Source organism: Solea solea, chromosome 15, assembly GCF_958295425.1.
Source record: "Solea solea chromosome 15, fSolSol10.1, whole genome shotgun sequence".
Taxonomy (NCBI): Eukaryota; Metazoa; Chordata; class Actinopteri; order Pleuronectiformes; family Soleidae; genus Solea; species Solea solea.
In genome coordinates, this window is record NC_081148.1 from 11,929,882 (window position 1) to 11,947,489 (window position 17,608).

Sequence of the window (17,608 nt, forward strand, 5' to 3'; positions counted from 1 at the left end):
TGCATCCACATGATCTTTGTCCAGACTATTTTAACTGATAACATATCGTCACATACACTGGGGATGGACATGCTGGGGTAAACAGGGAGCTGGTTTTACCCTTTGCAGATGTTTGCTTAGTTTCAGTAAATACTACTAGTAGTGACTAGACTACTCAGTGAGATACATGATACCAGCAGTTAAATGCAGATCATTTACAAAAGTCTTTGTTTCTGCCCAACCAGTCTGAAATACTGCTCCACAGTTTTTAAAGTCAAGTGTTTCCAGACATAAAAACGGGATGGCAATCATAAACGTAGCAGATGAAATGTGTTTTAAAAACATAGCGTGTAAGTGTTGTAGTATCGATTTATCTAGTCGATGTATCAACTCAACAACAAGTAGTGCGTGTCAGTATCAAGATAGCAGTGGTCATGAAAAGTAATGTGTTTTTCTTTTACATATTTGAATGCTTTGGAAGCCACGTGGCCCTGGTGGATTTTTGCTCTCGCTGATTGATAGATGGACCTGTTTAGATTATGAGCATGAAACATAAGCTGGGACGGAGCATCCTCTACTGTCAGCTCAGCACAGCAGGCGGTGTTATTTACTGAACGTAGCCTCAAAGAAACTGAGGCACACTTCTTTTCTGCCTTTCACTCACAGCTTCTGCAGTCTTCGTTTACTCTCTGTTTGTATCAGCGGCCCTCATTCACCCCCTTGTTATTGTGAGCTGCACCATATTTGGGACTCAGTCACCTCCTCTGCTGTCACAAGCACTTCAGGAGGCCCATCATTACACAGTGTAAAGACTCCACCGCTGTGTGCTGAAATGCAGAGCGTCATATTTTTCACTTTGCTTGTGCTGCCAAGCAGGAGGCTTTGCGACAGGGAGGTGTGTAAGTCCCAGCTAGTGTCTCAGCATCCAACCCTGAACCAAAGCTGAGTTTAAACTCAGGATGAACTGGACTGAGGATAAACTTCGTTATCTACTCTTCATCGTTGACTGTGGAAATATCACCAATTTATTACGGGTAGAGAGTAATACGTTGAAGTGAATGAAACCGAATATAGAGGCATGATAAACATGTAGTTAAATAAACTGTTTATGTAGCAATTTAAACTGAGATCCATATTAAGCTGTAGGGAGATAAATGATGCACTGAATTCAACCATCAAACCCTCATAAAATAACAAATCTATCAATTAAAACCCTTCATAAAGTAAACCCTACTGTTAATGCAGTAGTCATAAAGCTTGCCAACGTTTACTTTTACAACCACCCCTTCTCGAGCAGTGTGGATACATGTGTCTTATACAAAACTGTGTTGGTAAATGGCCTGTATTTATATAATGTTTCTTAAAGCTGCTTTACACTGCAGTTCATGCCAGTCGCCCATTCACGCACACATTCATACAGCGCATCTAGGTGCAGCGCGTCTTCTATCTTGCCCAAGGACATGCCGGCATGCAGACGAGTGGAAAACCTTCAAGTTGAAAGACGACTCGCTCTGCCACTGAGCTACAGTCATCTCATTTTATTTGGGGGACTCGAAGACTGTAGTTTTTCGCTGCCCCTCCTGTAACCAGTCACTGCAAACAGGATAACTCGCTGCAAAATTGGGCAGGAGCCCAGATGGTTTGCTGTTCCACTGGGATCGAGGGAGGCCCCACCAGACCCAATTTGGGATAATTACAGGAGAGCTTGAGGACATGGTTTTTCACACACTGTACACACAAGCACAGAATGAATGCACATCGACACACACCTGTTTTCCCTCTGAAAGAGGGAACTTCAAGGAGAAACTGTGCTGTGGCATGTGCACCTCTTAACGCATGCACTCCCATGAACATAGCTGTTCGTTCCTCAAACCTCCTCCCGTACCATCTCGACTCGTATGCTAGTATATTATGCCATGTCCTGCTCATTTTGGCACTGGCGCTATGCAGCATCTAATGTCCCCGTGACCTCCAACTTAAAGTCATCTCTAATCTTCATTTCTGTCTTTTATCACAACAAGGTTTGCTTTATCATTGACTTGAGCAACACCCCAGCTGTCATATTACATCCCGTCCGTTTCTTTTACCACGCCTCGCCTCATGTACCTCACACAGTCAGGTGTTTCGGTTTGTTTCAGTTTCAGCGAGTGTGATGAGCATTATTTAAACCGTTAAGAAAATGATTTGGCTTGGAATGTGAGCTATATGTGAGGTTCCGTTCAAATGTTAGTGTAAAGGCCATACAGAGGCTTTCCTTTTTAGTGAAATTAGTTGCCACGGCAAATCGTAGGGGAGACGTGTGCTCTTGACATCACAGCATCTGCAGTAATTTGCTTTGTACTTTCGTTGGGTTCCAATTTTAGTGTTCGTGAGCTTGCTTGCTCACATGTAGGCTTCCTGCAGACTGGTTACTTATGCATCGAAAACAGTAGGGAGCTGTTATAATGAATATGTTCATATGAGACGGCATGGAAGGATTTGAATATGGTAGTTTTAGCATTTGATCAAATTGTTGTTACCTTTTGGAGAAACTGGCACAAAAACACTTGAGCTAAAATAGTAATGATTATTGCACACAGGTCAGTGCAGACACTGGTGTCATTTTAATCAACAAACCAGACAGAATGATTGAAGTTACTTAATGATACTTCAATTATTTTCTTAACCTCAAGGTCAGGGGCAGTATTTATTTCCATAATTCAATTATTAGCTTTACCGTCAGGTATCACTCTCACCTGCACGTCTCCTCCGCTTACAGTCACTGCTGTTCTGTGCCCTTTTACTTTTATTCTCTGATGTTCATCAATAGAAGTTAATAATAGTGAGGTCTAGCAGTAGCAGAACATTTCATGATATATTCCTACCCATGGTATGTTGTAATTGATCAGGAAAACATTGCAGCATAAGATTTAGTAAGTTAGTAAATATAAGGCAACGTTTTTCATTCATTATTCTTATTTTCACTCACATATTTATTTCAAACCTCTTCATTGCTATGAGCACTGCATTTTACTGGCCTAATGTTGATTGGTGTTCAACACTTTGGTCTTATTTAATAACTGTGTTAATGAATGATATGTTTTTTTCTATATTTGCTACTTTGGATTTGATTGCTTTTTAAGAAAAATACCAATATTAAATCCAGAACTCAGGATCTCTTAATGGCTTAATTGCTAATGTACTGAATTGTCAACCATCATTGCAGCCACACACATACAAGAGTGCAGGGTGTGTATTATAGGAACTGATAAAGTGCCTATAGAAACAGCCTATCCCTATCTATCCTTATTTCCATATTACAAATATACTTTCTCCCTGTCTGTTCCTCAAGGACATGTCCAATTAGCATCTGGACCCTGGTAGACTTGCCTGGTCCCCAGGCCTATCAAGCTGGGGAGAAGCCATTTGATTGGGTATCTTGGGTTTCCAGTACATTATGAGCAGATTGACTGAGAAGAGGAGAGGTGCATTTTAATTTTCACCCACCGTCTATTCTCTTTTCTCTCCTTTTTCCTTCAGCTCTCACTTTTTACTGCTGTCTCTCTATTAGCTGGCAGAGCCTTTAAAAAAAGTGCTCGGTCTATTTCCACTGTTCAAGCATAGTGCACACATTTTAACACAGAGAGAGGAGCAGAGATGTGTGTACAGTGCTTCTTGGAAAACATTCACCCACCGATAGTTGTCAATGTGACAATCGTTAATTCTCAGATTTGTTATTCTCCATGCACACCTCGTGTCCTCTACCTCGGCTGATAAGGAGCTGCTCAGTATAAACTCGGCATAATGATGTTATCCTTGGCAACCTTGATGATTCAATAGCACTTTTTGAACCTGTTTCTCTATTCTTCTTCTATTGTCTTCTTGTGAAGGAGAACACAAAGCAGTCAGGTCTTGAAGGAGAACAACCATGGAGACACCCTTGGAGTGACATTGATAGTGCTTTGTTTAAAGAAAGGAGCATCAGCGGCTCCTCCTGAACACATTATTCCCTGAGTCACAGGAACACGATGAAGTCTAACATTTTTGTCAGTGACACACTTTCCTGTACATATTAGATGAAGTTCATTAAAGTAAAAAATAATAAGAATAAATAACTTGACGCTCCCACTGTGTCCTCCTCTGTCTCAGGTCGGGGTTGTGCTGCACTACTCGTCTCTGTCGACCATGTTGTGGCTGGGGGTGACAGCTAGGAACATTTATAAGCAGGTGACCAAAAGGCCTCCGCAGAGCCAAAATGGCGACCCTCCTGCGCTCCCTAAACAGCCCCTCTTAAGGTAAGCACAAACAACCCTCCGCAACCTCGACTAGATGGAAAAGTACATAAAAAAGATGTGTCTGTGACCATGATTTTTGATCTCCCTTGCACTGATGTTACTTCTAGCTGTGTTGATATCATCTGAGGACAAGACCCAGTTCAGTGCTCAATTATTTGCTCCAGGTTTTTTTTGTTTTTCAATAAATGACTTCAAATCCTGCACTGCTGTTATAGTACACAGACATATATCGAAAATATAATTACAAGTGAAATACAAGTGTATAAGCAGCCCTTCACTGTTGCAGCAGGCTTAACTTATGTTAAGCCTATTTTGACGACTTGATATTGATTGTTTTAGTTTTGCAGTGCATTGATTTTCCAAACTGAAGACCGTGCTCTCCTCCAACAATAAACCTTGGTTGAGAGATGATTAATTGGATACCAGGAAAAGAAACACTGGTCTTAAAAAAACCAAAAAAAAACCAAACGTGTTCGGACTTTGGGCTAAATCTTTTGTTTTTCTGAAATATTGGCGAGCTTTACCTCCTGGGTCCATCAAACATTATTTAAGCCTGAGCCTGTCCACAGTCTCGACTGAAGGCCAAGGGTGACCGACCTCCCTGTGAGGAACAATCCCCCAATGTAGTTGTGACCGGCAAGTTACCCATCCTCTTTTAAATCCCTTTTTGTGTGTGTGTGTGGTTTTGCAGCATGTGGGGGTTAAATTCACCTTCAACTTTTCATGTAGCTCTTTAAACCCTGAAAAAGCTAAAAAAAAAAAAAAATGTTTTTGTGTATGGACACACTTTTATGTCCAAACTTTTGGCTGCTACTGAATTTGATATAGTAAAACTTTCCCACATGTTTGCTTGCTCAAATTTCCTTTCGAGGTCCACAATGGTTTTAGAGTTATCGCAATGTTTAACTGCAGAGCCAGGTTGTATCCTGTCAAACTCCTGCCTTTGTTCACTCTGTTGTGACAACTAGTGTATCTGTCAAGACTTCCTGTTTGGAGTGCTTGGCCTCTCTTGAGGATTTCTTACACCTTTGCTCATGTTAAGGTATTTTGAATCAGAGTTACTTTCCACGGCAAGGGGAGCTGTGTTGGTTTCGAAATGGTGATAATTAAATCAGTGTGAAAACAAAGTTGATACATGTGAGTGATTGAGATTAGTCTTGTTACTGTAAGCTTCTTATAGATGAAATGCAGGTTTGACCAGATCACCCTAACCATGTGCAGTTCAATTAGTTTTTAACTAAAATTGAATTAAATATCAGGTAAAATGACCACATTTCAAATTCTGACAGGGGTGTAAGTGAAGTAATGGTCCTAAGATAATGTTGTCAGACACAAAAGTAGAACACTCACTGCTCTTGCCTGGAAGTGTGTAGATTTTTGCAGTTTTAAGATGTTTTGAAGCTTTACACATTCTCACCTGGAATAGCTAAACTTTGTCTGTAATAAATGCTTTGCCTCGGTTATTCCATTTGAGACTTCCCGTAACCCTGCGAGGGGAAAATAATGAGTATCATGAGGAAAAATGGGAGTAAGGAAGAAGAAGCAAATAGCTTACGACAACTCATGGAATCTCTCCTGTGCTCTAACTAACTCAGCTCCCTGCTGCTCAGACAGGAGCTACATTACAAATCTAAATGTATTTGAGCCATTTAATTTTGATTTGTTTGGACACACACATCAAACTGAATTTCTGCTTTTTGTGATGTTTTCCCTCCACAACTCAACCCCCATTTCACCATCCCATTTCTGCTTGCCCATGACATTTGGCATGTTTAAGTGGATTCTTTGGACACGTGCAGTGCTCTTCCTCTGCATTGAGGTGCAACTGGGGGGGGGTGGAGAATCTCATGGAAGCAATCTCAAGGTGCACCATAACAAAGGCCACTAAATCTTGATTCTTTGCCATTTTTTTCAGCATTCTGAAGTGTTTGAAAGAACATGCAGTGAAACCACACGAGGAAATGATTTATGCATGTTAGGTTGCACTGAAATACTGGAACGTGTTACTTGTTTTTGACTTGCTTCTGGGCTTTTTCTACATCAGATGAGACGTGCTCATGGTGCTATGGCCTTAAGCATAAAGGCCATAAGGGCATTTCCAGCACAGTGACAGTGACACATGAACAACTCCCACAGACATAATCATGTCTGTGGGAAAAATCATGCATCTGACATTATTAAAACTGGAGTATGACGTATTCTGAGGAATCACGAGAAGACATTGAGGATAAGGTCCCCTTATCACATTAAGATTCCCTCAACCCAGAAGCAGCACTTTCATTGCAAAGCAAAGCAAATCCTCAGACACCTGCGTGGCGTGGGGGGTGGTGGTGTTGTTAATGTGTCGCACTCTTGAGTTTCTTTCATCATGCGCTGCTTGTGAATGAGATCCTTGTCTTGGGGTATACGGAGAGAACGTGTGGCACTGCAGTCAAGTTGATCCACAGTGATTGACTGTAATGCTCCCCGTCAGACGGGCTCATGCAGTGAGACTTAGCAGCTGGAAACAAATCAATTTGTCCTTTGATCACCACACACACACACACACACACACACACACACACACAGACAGACACAGACACACACCTCCTCTTTTTTTTTTCTTACTTAATGATTTTTTTTTTCAACTTTATTGAAAAAAAAAAGTGAGCATATACATGAAACAGACATGCAACACTTCCCCAGCAGCCAACTTATTCCTCCTCATCTACCTCTTTTTTCTGTCCTCTGCCCTCTGACAGTATGTGAAGACATATCCAGCAGACCGTCACGCTGACCTTTGTCAGGAATAGGTTTCGCCATGTTGCATTGCACACATTAGACACTTTGTTCGTGGTATTAACTGACAGTCATTGAGTGTGACGGATGCAGGTCATTGCTCCGTTAAAAAAAAGCAAAAAAAAAAAAGAAAAGCAAGACTTTACCACCATTTCAGGTTTTCAGTATCTGTAAAAAGGTAGTCATTTTCAGATTTCGATATTGTTAAATGCAGTGCAGTTGAAGAGTAGTAGGCTGTATGAGTGGCTCACCATGCATGAATAAGGAAATGCGTATACAAAAATGTACTGTATAGTGTGGTGGAATATGACTGAAATTATCATTCGACTCATCCCCTCTGAGAAGAGAAGGAAAAAAAAAAGAGAAAGAATTTGGAAACTAATACGCTGCACCGGAACATAAAATAATGTGACATTTTGGGGAAATATGCCTGGTTGCTTTTTATGTCAATTCATATGAGAAGAGTGGCACTTCTATATCAGTTCATTAAATACAAGGCTCAGGCTTGTTTCTACCTTGGCTCCATCCACATGGAAACAATAACTGCCTGGCAAAATGACAATACAACACACACACAGAGGCACTCATAAACCACAACCAGACATTTTTACAGTTTTTATTTATGGATGTTTTATTGGATTAAATGTGATAAATGAGTTCATTATTAAGCTTCAGGGGTGGTGGAGGGTGGCTTGTAAGAGCAATGGTAGCTGAGTCCCCCCCCCCCCCTTTTTGTTAAGTCTATATAAGTCTACGCGAAGCTACGAGCTGATGGAGCAAGTTTTGACTTGTGTTTAATATCCTTCTTCTCCCCAAAGTATAGGTAAAAAATTGTTTTCCAACACATTAAACTGTTGTTTACATAAAGAGATCACGTAGTTTATGAAAGGGCATCTTGACCTGCAGATATACAGTGTTGATACATAGTGCGGGTTGATCCGTAAGCCTGTGCAGGGTGATATGACCATCAGTTGTCCCTCGCTGTGCTATGTATATCCTGGAACAGGCCCAGGGAGGAAAATGGAGCATAATCACAAAACAGAGGACAGTGGATGAGGAAAGGTGCCTGGATAGGGGGGTGTCACTATAGCTGTTGGCTAAAAGTCACTTCAGGGTCTATTTATATCACATGATTACTCACTCAAAAGTGTAATACTGCACATACAGCCATTTTGTCTTGAGTTTGAAGGCCTCTTTTTTAATAGTGTGCTTCAACCTGTGCAAGATTTGTGTGCCTGCCTGCCTGCATGGATGAGATGTGTTATGGCAAAGACTTTCAATATAAAAAAAAGCAGCTTTTTGTATTGTAAAAGAGCGTGGTGTGTGTGTAACTATAATCTGATCATGCACGGTTTACAATTTTTTGCATGTATTTTTTTGACACAGATCTGTTGGAAGCTCTGCCAGGGAGGAGAAGGTGGAATGAGTGTTATGAAGCACAGAACACTTTAACATCCACTAGCTCTTCTCATTTATGCTTATCTGGCTGACGGGTGTGTAAATGGCTTTCTGTTGGAGGAGGGTCCCTGAGGGAACCGTTCCACTCAGAGACGGTGACAGACCAGTAATGCCGCCCCCACCCCCCCCCCCCACCCCCCCACCAACCAGCCCGGACTAACATCTTGATTGTAATTGAATTTTTGGAACTGCTGCTGTGTGACGGAAGACAGATTGGGAGAGGGAGGGATGGTGAGAGAGGGGATGAATGAGAGGAAGCCCAAGATGAAGATGCAGGAAGATGGAGTGGTGGAGAGGTTAGAGCAGTGACAGGGGTTGAAATTGAACAGGAAGACAGAGGAAGTTGTGTGGTGTTTTATAGGATGGTGGATGACAGTGTGGAGAGAGACGGAGGACACGGCCAGTGTTGCTGAGAGGAAGAGGATTAGCTTTGTATTTGCATTGAAGTCTGTGACACAAGTGTCTTTGTAAGGCTCTTGCCCATTTCTCAGCAAGCGTCGGGATGTCTTCTTGAAGAAAATATCTGGTGTTGCGCAATGTAAAGAGAAGTATTGTAATATATTGTAGTTGTAGCTGGAAGAGTACTGTGCTCTGGCCATTGGCAATAAAATACATGCTGGACTGCCGGGTCAATGAGTTCAACTTCACCCCCCTGAATGAATGAGGTCATTGTAAACAACAGTTCAGTGCAGTGGTGGTGTCTCATAAAACCTACAAAGTAACAAAATAAAGGCATTTGTGCATCAGCTGTGACCTGGAAATGGCACGAATTAGCGAATATTTCACAAATTCATTTCAGTACATGCTCTTTATTCACTCACGCAAGCACGATGAGGTTAAGCAAACAGTTCCAGAAGGAAATGGGTGGAGGAAGCCTCCAGTGATGGTGAGCTGGTGCTCAGTCACAGAGCTCCTGTGGTTCAGGAACTTTAATGTCCCATCATCGACAAGCTGTTGGAAGGGTAAATTAGAAAAATTGACCTTGGGCCAAAAAAGTAAAAGCCACAATATTGCTCAGTGACATTCCGTCACTTGCACGAAAGCTCACATTGACTGGCTACACATTTGAAAAATATTAAATATGTGTGACTAATTTGCACAAAAATTGCACATCTGGTGTGCAATAGCCTCATATTTACCTTATATTATCTTTTATCATGTCATACGTACCTGAAACAACACTCACCAAAGTATGTTTTGTCTTAAAGGAGATCATTTATATTCAGATTACTCAGTTCTAACATCAGAACATACCCTCAACACGCAGGGCTTTACTAGTGTAAGTTAAAAAAGCGAATATTGTTATTCTTGATAAGCCGTTGGTTAAATATTCTGTATATTTTCCACTTCGCCTCAAATCTAGCTTTATTTTCACATCTCCACAAACACAGTGAAAAGCCTACATATAGGTTTGCACTTGTTTTGGGGGGCATTCATATTAGAGGCAAGTGTACAAAGGATATCTGACATCCTTATGTCGAGAAAAGGCCAAGTACTTTGGGAACAGAGCTTCACCCATTGACCAAGTCAGTCATCTTACCTGTCACTTTGTTTGGATTGTTCGACTATCATCTTTCTCCTGTGTGTCTGATATAAAATGTCCGTTCTAGTGTAATCCAAATGTGCGATACTGGATTTGTGAAAGCCATTTCACGTCAAACCCTCTTATACTGTCTCCCTGCCTCTGTTTTGTCCCTCTGTCACCTCACAGATTTTATTTAGTCAGCGGTGGGGTGCCCCTCATCATCTGCGGGGTCACGGCAGCCGTCAATATAGACAACTATGGAAGTGGGGAGCAAGCGCCATAGTAAGTTTTTGATTTGTTTTTTCGGTTCAGTGACGCTCCCTCTTGACACCTCAACAAAGTGCTTTCATCATCAGGTTTTTCCAAAAATAAATCTTCTTATTTATTTATACAAAACTGCATGTGTGTATTGATGGACAGCAAACTGTATGCACTGTAGACAAAAATACACACTCCTTTCTCTCTCTCTCCTCTGCACCATAATGCTTTTATTTTCCTTTGATTTCCTTCCTGGATTTCTGTTAAATGAATTATTTACTGTATGTTTATATTAAGGATGTTAATGCTGTGTTTAAAATAAGTTTGAAGTGTCATAAATTGGTGTTCATGTGCGTTTTGCAGCTGCTGGATGGCCTGGGAGCCCAGCCTGGGAGCTTTCTTTGGCCCTGTGGCCTTCATCGTCCTGGTGACATGTATCTACTTCCTCTGTACCTTCATCCAACTGCAGCGTCACCCTGAAAAAAAGTATGAGCTCAAGCAGCTGGCAGAGGAGCAGCATAGGCTGACTGCCGTCGATTTGCCCACCCATTGTCATCAGGCAGCTGAGCCTGGAGCCCTGGCAGCTCAACCCAGCGGGGGCCACTGTCCCGCAGGCTGCCCGGGCATCCCGATCAACCCTGCGCTGCTGGCCAATGAGCACTCTTTCAAGGCTCAATTACGAACTGCAGCTTTTACCCTTTTCTTGTTCTTAGCCACTTGGACTTTTGGCGCACTAGCCGTGTCCCAGGGTCACTTCCTGGATATGATCTTCAGCTGCCTCTATGGTGCCTTCTCTGTCACCCTTGGCCTCTTCATCCTCATTCATCATTGCGCCAAGCGTGATGACGTCTGGCATTGCTGGTGTTCCTGCTGTCCCGGACGGCGAGCCAACGCCTGCGCTGGTGCCCATGGGCCTGCTCAAGCAAGGCCCAAGGTTAATGTGAATGGAGATACCCCCGGTCATGACCATGGCCACGGCCACAGCCACTGCCACCATGACTCACCATGTCCGGGTAAAGCACCGATGAGCTGTGGTCACGGTTCTGTAGGTCACTGTAAACATGCTGCGCTCCCATCCTCGCAAAATCACGTGACATGCTTGGCACCAGTGACGCCATGCTGCGCTGTCCTTCACAGCCAGCAGCTGATAGAAGAGGAGCCTGCGGCGACACATGTACTGCTTCATGCAGACCCCGAGGGTTACAGGCCGGGGATTCAGTTGCACCCCTGTCTAAAGAGCAGCACCAGGACTAAAGGCCGTCACTTCAGTCGCCGGACAGGGACTGGCACTTGTGGAGCGGGGAGCGAGCGGGAATATGCTTATCACATCCCCTCCAGTGTGGATGGAGGCAGTGTTCACAGCTCACACACTGACAGTCCCCATAGTACGCATGAGCGCCATGCCCACATCTGTCCACATCTGGCCCATGAAGGCCACCATGATGGGCATCACACATGCCACGCTGCTGCAGCCACCACACATGAGGCTCTGGTATGCCACAATCCTTGCCACAGGCATATCTGCTGTTCCAAGGCAGACCTTCTTCCTTCTCTGTGCCCTGCAGAGGCAGGCGACACGGGCATCTTCCTGTGTGGCTGCGGCAAAGTGGCCGAGGAGGAGCCAGCAGCAACACATCATCATCTGGAGATGCACGCCCCGCGCAGACAATCCTACCCCCAGAACCCGCCCAATCAGAATGGGATTCTAAAAGGGGGCCTACATGAAGGACTTATGTACGCCTCAGACAGCACAGGGAATATACGCACTGGACCCTGGAAAAATGAAACTACTGTGTAGTGTGGGAAGGAAAAGCAGGGGAGACAGGGAGTGCCCCCTGCCTGCCTCGTCTCGCAAATATGAACCCTCGCCTCCCTTTTTAGAACAAAAAAAAAAAAAGAATTGAATATACAATTTGGACATCGCAATCAACGTGGAATATTTTTATTTTCAGGTCCTCATGTTTTTATGTGTGCCGTTTTACTGTACAGAAATCTGCTATCAAGGTTAGAGCTCCTGTAGAGCCACACGTCCATGAATAAGAAGAAATTGTGAGATACGCGTCACACCATACCATCAGATGTAACCGAAGGTGTGTCCATAGTTGCACATGATATATATATATATATATATATATATATATATATATATACATATGAATGCTTGTATGTATGATTATGTATGATAGTGCTCAAAGGCAACACACTGCTAAATTATTTTACACTTTGAATTTAACCATCCATCAAATAGTCTACACTGACAGTGAACGTCGAGTATTTTAAAGAACTCTCAGCATCCGCGTTTTAGATGACTAAACCAGCAATTTTAGACTTCACGAGTATTTTGTCATTCATTCAAGCAACTGTGAATATCAACTAGACATTTTCTAAATAATATACAAAGATACTGTCGCTTGCCAGATACTTGTGGATGCCAGGTTATGTTGTGACAATTCACGGCAGGAGGAAAAAAAAAACAGAAAAGTGATATCCAGCATCCAGCAAGCATCTTCCAGGTTGGCATTGATTGTGCTGTCTGTATGATGTCTTCTCTATTGTGTTTCTTTTACTCTGGGATGCAAGTAAATAACGGCAGTGTCAACGGCAGCAGGGTGGCCACTGTGAATAGAGAGCCGGTGACGCTTTTGATCAACTTTGGTGCCACAAAGAGCCCGGTCTACACAGCGAGTTTATTTCCAAACCACTGTGCTGATTTTTATCCTCCTGAGGCTCGGCTCACACATGCAACATGTGAAACCATGAGCGTACGGTTCTTTGTAAAATCAAACAGGTTTTAAGAGAGAGGGAAAAAAAAAGAAGAAGAAGAGATTGTCGATATGATTGTAAAAGAAACAAGCTGCTTTAATGTTTGGGAAACCTGCCTGTGACCAATGTCCTGTTATTTTTTTTTTTTTTTTTTTTTTTTCTGAAATAAAAACTTAAGAAAATATTCAGGCGACCTCAGCCAAAACTGGCTGGAGCCACAAAATGACACATGGCAGAAATCACTGCAAATAGAACCCCTTCATGTTTTATTTCTATTTATTTTTTGCTTAGTTATTGTCTCATGAAAGACCCAAAGCATGCATGCATTACTCTAAGCTATGTGCTATATTTTGATAGTGTAAATGAATGCCTGTCCATGAACATCATTTTTTGCCTCGACCTGATAAAAGTATCATTTCCGTCACACTCTTGGATTTAGCCTGGTTCTCAGCAAACACTGTACCATTTTGCAATGTTTATCTACATTTTACACGACTTTGAGCTTCATTTTTATCCTTGAATCCAGTCCGGAAAATCTCAATGCTCTCGTTTCTGCTTTGGTAGTTGGCTTGTATTTGTAAGTAATTTATTTTATTATTTTGTTTTCTTTTGCACCATGAAGGTCACATTATCATGGCAGAATTACCGCTCCACAGAGAATGCAAAAAGAGACTTTATTTGTTCGGCAACGTTTGTCTGTTCTTTGAATGATGATGGTTATATTGCGTATGATAACCCAGACACATACATTAAACGTTTTATCAGAGAAATCTGTCGTAAAAAAAAAAAAAAAAATGCTACACCCATGCAGTGCAGCATAATATGCAGTGAACTCACAGCAAACCCTGCTTAAGCTAAACCACTTCAGCATGCACACCATCTCTTTTTTTTCCATTTTGTGCACTCTTGTCTGTGTATATAGAATTGGTTTCTGATGAATTATTTTATATGAGATTTAAGATATTTAAGAATAAAATAAGTCTAAATGTAAAGAAAGTTGTTTATGGGGGGGAGGGGGGGGGGGGGGGGGAACCTGACCTCTCAATGTTAATGCTCAGTATCTGAGTTAAGAAATGTCTGTTTTGTTTTCAAATGCCCTTTTTTTTCCCCCCCTGTTTCAGTTGACTTCATAAATTATGCAGAGTCGCAAAGTGTTGTGAGACTTATCCTGTCATATCAGACGTAGAAAATACACTATACACAATAACATTTGGCCTTCCAGGATGGAATTTGTTCAATATAAAAGTGTTTAAGACGTAAGCGTTTCATTTAAAAAGTGACTTTGACAAAGTAAATAGACATACTGATGTGCTACTCTCTTCATTTTGATGACAAGCTTTTAATACTGAAATTAGACCATTTTAGACAACAGAGACGATGCGTGAACCCCCGTGGCTGTGCACTGGGTCCAGTGAAGAGATTTGTCAGAAGAGAGGGATGTTATGAGCCAAACAAGTGTTCCACAATTCATCATACAGTACAGGCTTCTTTGAGCCGCCTTGGATGCTGGCAGTTATTGGCTCTGGCTTCGTAGACGTTGGACGGGGATTTGTGACAGTATCACAACAAACATTTGAAATCAGCCTTTCCTACAAAACCCCACATTAAACCACAGAACATTGGTTCTAGGTTAATTGCTGTGCAACGTGTGTATTTGCCAGTGTGTCTTAGATGCAGCCTAAGCTTTTCTCGGTATCTGTGAGAGATGTGTTTGGTGTCATTCGCCACCGTGGGCCACCCTTTCTGTTGTCATCCGTTGCAGATATACTGCCCCCCCCCCTCCCGCCCCCCCTCAAAACAAGCTTGCTGACTTAGTTCTGACTCACCAGGCGGCTGCTGGAATATTCACCTGTGGTACTGTGACAAAAACCTAAAGCCAGTTTTCACTTTTTTCTACATTGACACAGATTCCAATAAATGTATTTTTTCACCATGCAACGAATGAGTGCATCCTTGGCTTGTGTTTGTCTGTCCACCATGTGCGCGCGTGAGCAGAGAGTCACTTACATGACGGTGGATGTGTGAGTGAAAGGACGGAAAGAAGAAGCACTTTTTTTTTTTTATCTTCTTCTTCTCAACTCTCACTGTACTGTGTTCATTTCTTCTGACAGCATGATGGAGATGGAGATGTCTTAAGGAGCCACCACAAGGGAGGAATTCAAATGATTGCAGGCTCGACTGCCAGCTCCATACACTGTGTGCATGTTTGTGTATGTGTGTGTGTGTGTGTGTGTGTGTGTGTGCAATGCATGCCCACATCTTGTGTACATACAGGACATGCACATGTGCACACATCACCCCGGATGGAAGACTGTGTGTGTGTCAGTGCACCACAAATCACACCCAGGTTTGACAGGCCATGAAACACATGAGCACATTTAATATTCAGCTGCATTGTTTTGTTTTTTTGTCCCCCCTCCTCAAGGCCACACAGCCCTCACCCCCCCCACCCCAGCCGATTATCAGATTATTCATCTGACTGAAAGCCATGAGAAATGTCAGACCCCATCTCTCCTTCTCTTGTCGGGCACAAGGACCCAGACTGAACATGGATGCTGCTCAGTGTCCACGGAAGGTGAGTCATGGGTGTCTGGTGGCACCAGTGTTTTTCCAGAAGAACGCAGAATGACTTTTCTGTTGCTGCAGTGCCAATTGCGCTGCAGCGCTGATTATATAGATAATGAGTCGAAGGCAACATTGGCTTTAATTACAAGGGGTGTCTTGGAAAGTGTATTTCCAGAAAGTGCTCGTGCTTTCATCTCACCCCCAAACTGTCAGAGACACAAAAGAATGCCTCCGTGGTAAGTGAGAGATTTGCCCAGGACTGCGTCTGTTTCATAAAAAAAAATGTTATCTGTTTTTTTCCGTAACACAGATGTGTGTTTATGATACAATTAACTGTTTTATTTCCTGTTGCAATAAATAGGTTTGTAAGTGGTGTGATCAGAGGGAGGGGGCTGGGTTGATCGAGCCTATTAAAATGCATGTGTGTGCCAGAGAAGATGTCGCTTTTCTGTCTTCCGCGCTGCCTGATCCGTTTTTTTTATCATATTTTTTCATATAGTGACGCACATATGATCTGGTGCATGATCCCTTTTTATCTTCCTACGATGGGAACAAGTGCGTTTTCTCCAGGCGTGTAAATGAACCCGGAGACATGTGGCACTTGAATGGGTCTTTTTCCTCCTGTGTTTCTTCATTTTATGTGTGCTTTATTTTACATCGTCACTAATCATGTTTGATTTCCGCAGACAACACTGCCCTGCCGCTGTGCCTCTTGCAACTCTCTCTCTTTTCTTTCTCTTTTTTTTTTACTCCCCCCATATGTTTAACAGTTCTCTTGCTACACTAATAACAAAGCCAGCTCCTCCAGCTACAGCCTTGGCAGACAAGATTTGTGATAGAAGGCTGTGATCGTCATGCTAATGTCGCCCTTGACTTAAATAACATGCTGGAAACTTGGAGAGTGAGGCAGAGCTGCAGAGCGAGAGAGAGAGAGAGAGAGAAAGGAGGGGACGGGAGGGTTGATTTGAGGCTTATGGGAGCAAAGGAACAGAGAGTGAGGTGGAGAGATCAAAGGGAAGACAGAGGTAGGCAAAACTCAATAGATATCGTAACATGGTTTCCAGCTACATTTCTCATAGTGTATGCAGAACCATGAAATGTTGTATGTGCGTGTGTGTGTGTGATTGAGTGTCTAAGCCCCATGTTAATACGTGACCTTTTTAAATGCTCCTTGTGTGATCACAGCTACAGAGAACGGCGTCTGTTCCTAGATGTTTGACACACACATATAACATCCTTCTATTATTGGCCTTGTCAAAATGATTTATTCTTTATTTGACATTGATCTAGAACACCACACTACTCACAGGCCCAATTGCACAGAAACTCACATAAGAAAGGCTGTGGATTGATAGCTAATCTGGAGGTTGGTGGTTCAAACCCCGGCTCTTACGGTGTGTGCGATGAAGTGTCCTTTGGCAAGACACGACACGAGATTGTAATGAGAAGAAGTTTAAAATGAATTTAATCTCATCCCTTAATTCATCAGCACGGCTTCCTGTCGACATGTCATCACATAATTTGTACTTATACACACATATACTGTGTACTTTACACACATACTGTGTACTTTACACACCTATATCAGCATACGTACACCCACATTAGAAAATATAATTATGAAATGGAAGGAAACTTTATACCTCAGTTTGAATTGGTTCATGTTTGGACACTGCTTTCATTTCACATCCATACTGTTCCACGGTGTTTAGGTGTGTAAATGATGTGTCATATACAGTTGATTGACCGGAAGTGTATATAAATACAAACCTTTTGTAACCTTTTTTGCTCAAATAAGTCAACAAAAAAAATCCAGTAAAAGCAACGTCATTCATTCAGGATTATCCGTGTGTCTGGTGTCCTTGGGTCTTTGTAATTTTGCCTGCCATAGGAAAACTTATCTCGAGTTTGCTGGGAGAGAGAAATATGTTTTGGCCATGGGTGACAGCGGTGGGTAAAACTGCACATTTCACACTGTCCTCTCCACTCGAGAGGACAGTGTGGGAGC

General features: G+C 42.5%; 1 protein-coding gene across 3 annotated transcripts in view; it reads left to right on the forward strand.

The window, feature by feature from the left end:
- LOC131474213 (adhesion G protein-coupled receptor A1) overlaps positions 1 to 12,172 on the forward strand; it is a 134,689-nt gene extending 122,517 nt beyond the window's left edge. For all 3 annotated transcript variants that reach the window (XM_058651976.1, XM_058651977.1, XM_058651978.1), the window contains 3 exons: positions 4,108 to 4,253; positions 10,201 to 10,296; positions 10,636 to 12,172. In XM_058651976.1, coding sequence (XP_058507959.1) covers positions 4,108 to 4,253; positions 10,201 to 10,296; positions 10,636 to 12,070 — 1,677 coding nt within the window. In that variant the 3' untranslated portion in view covers positions 12,071 to 12,172. The remainder of the gene's footprint in view (positions 1 to 4,107; positions 4,254 to 10,200; positions 10,297 to 10,635) is intronic.
- Positions 12,173 to 17,608: the final 5,436 nt, after the last annotated feature.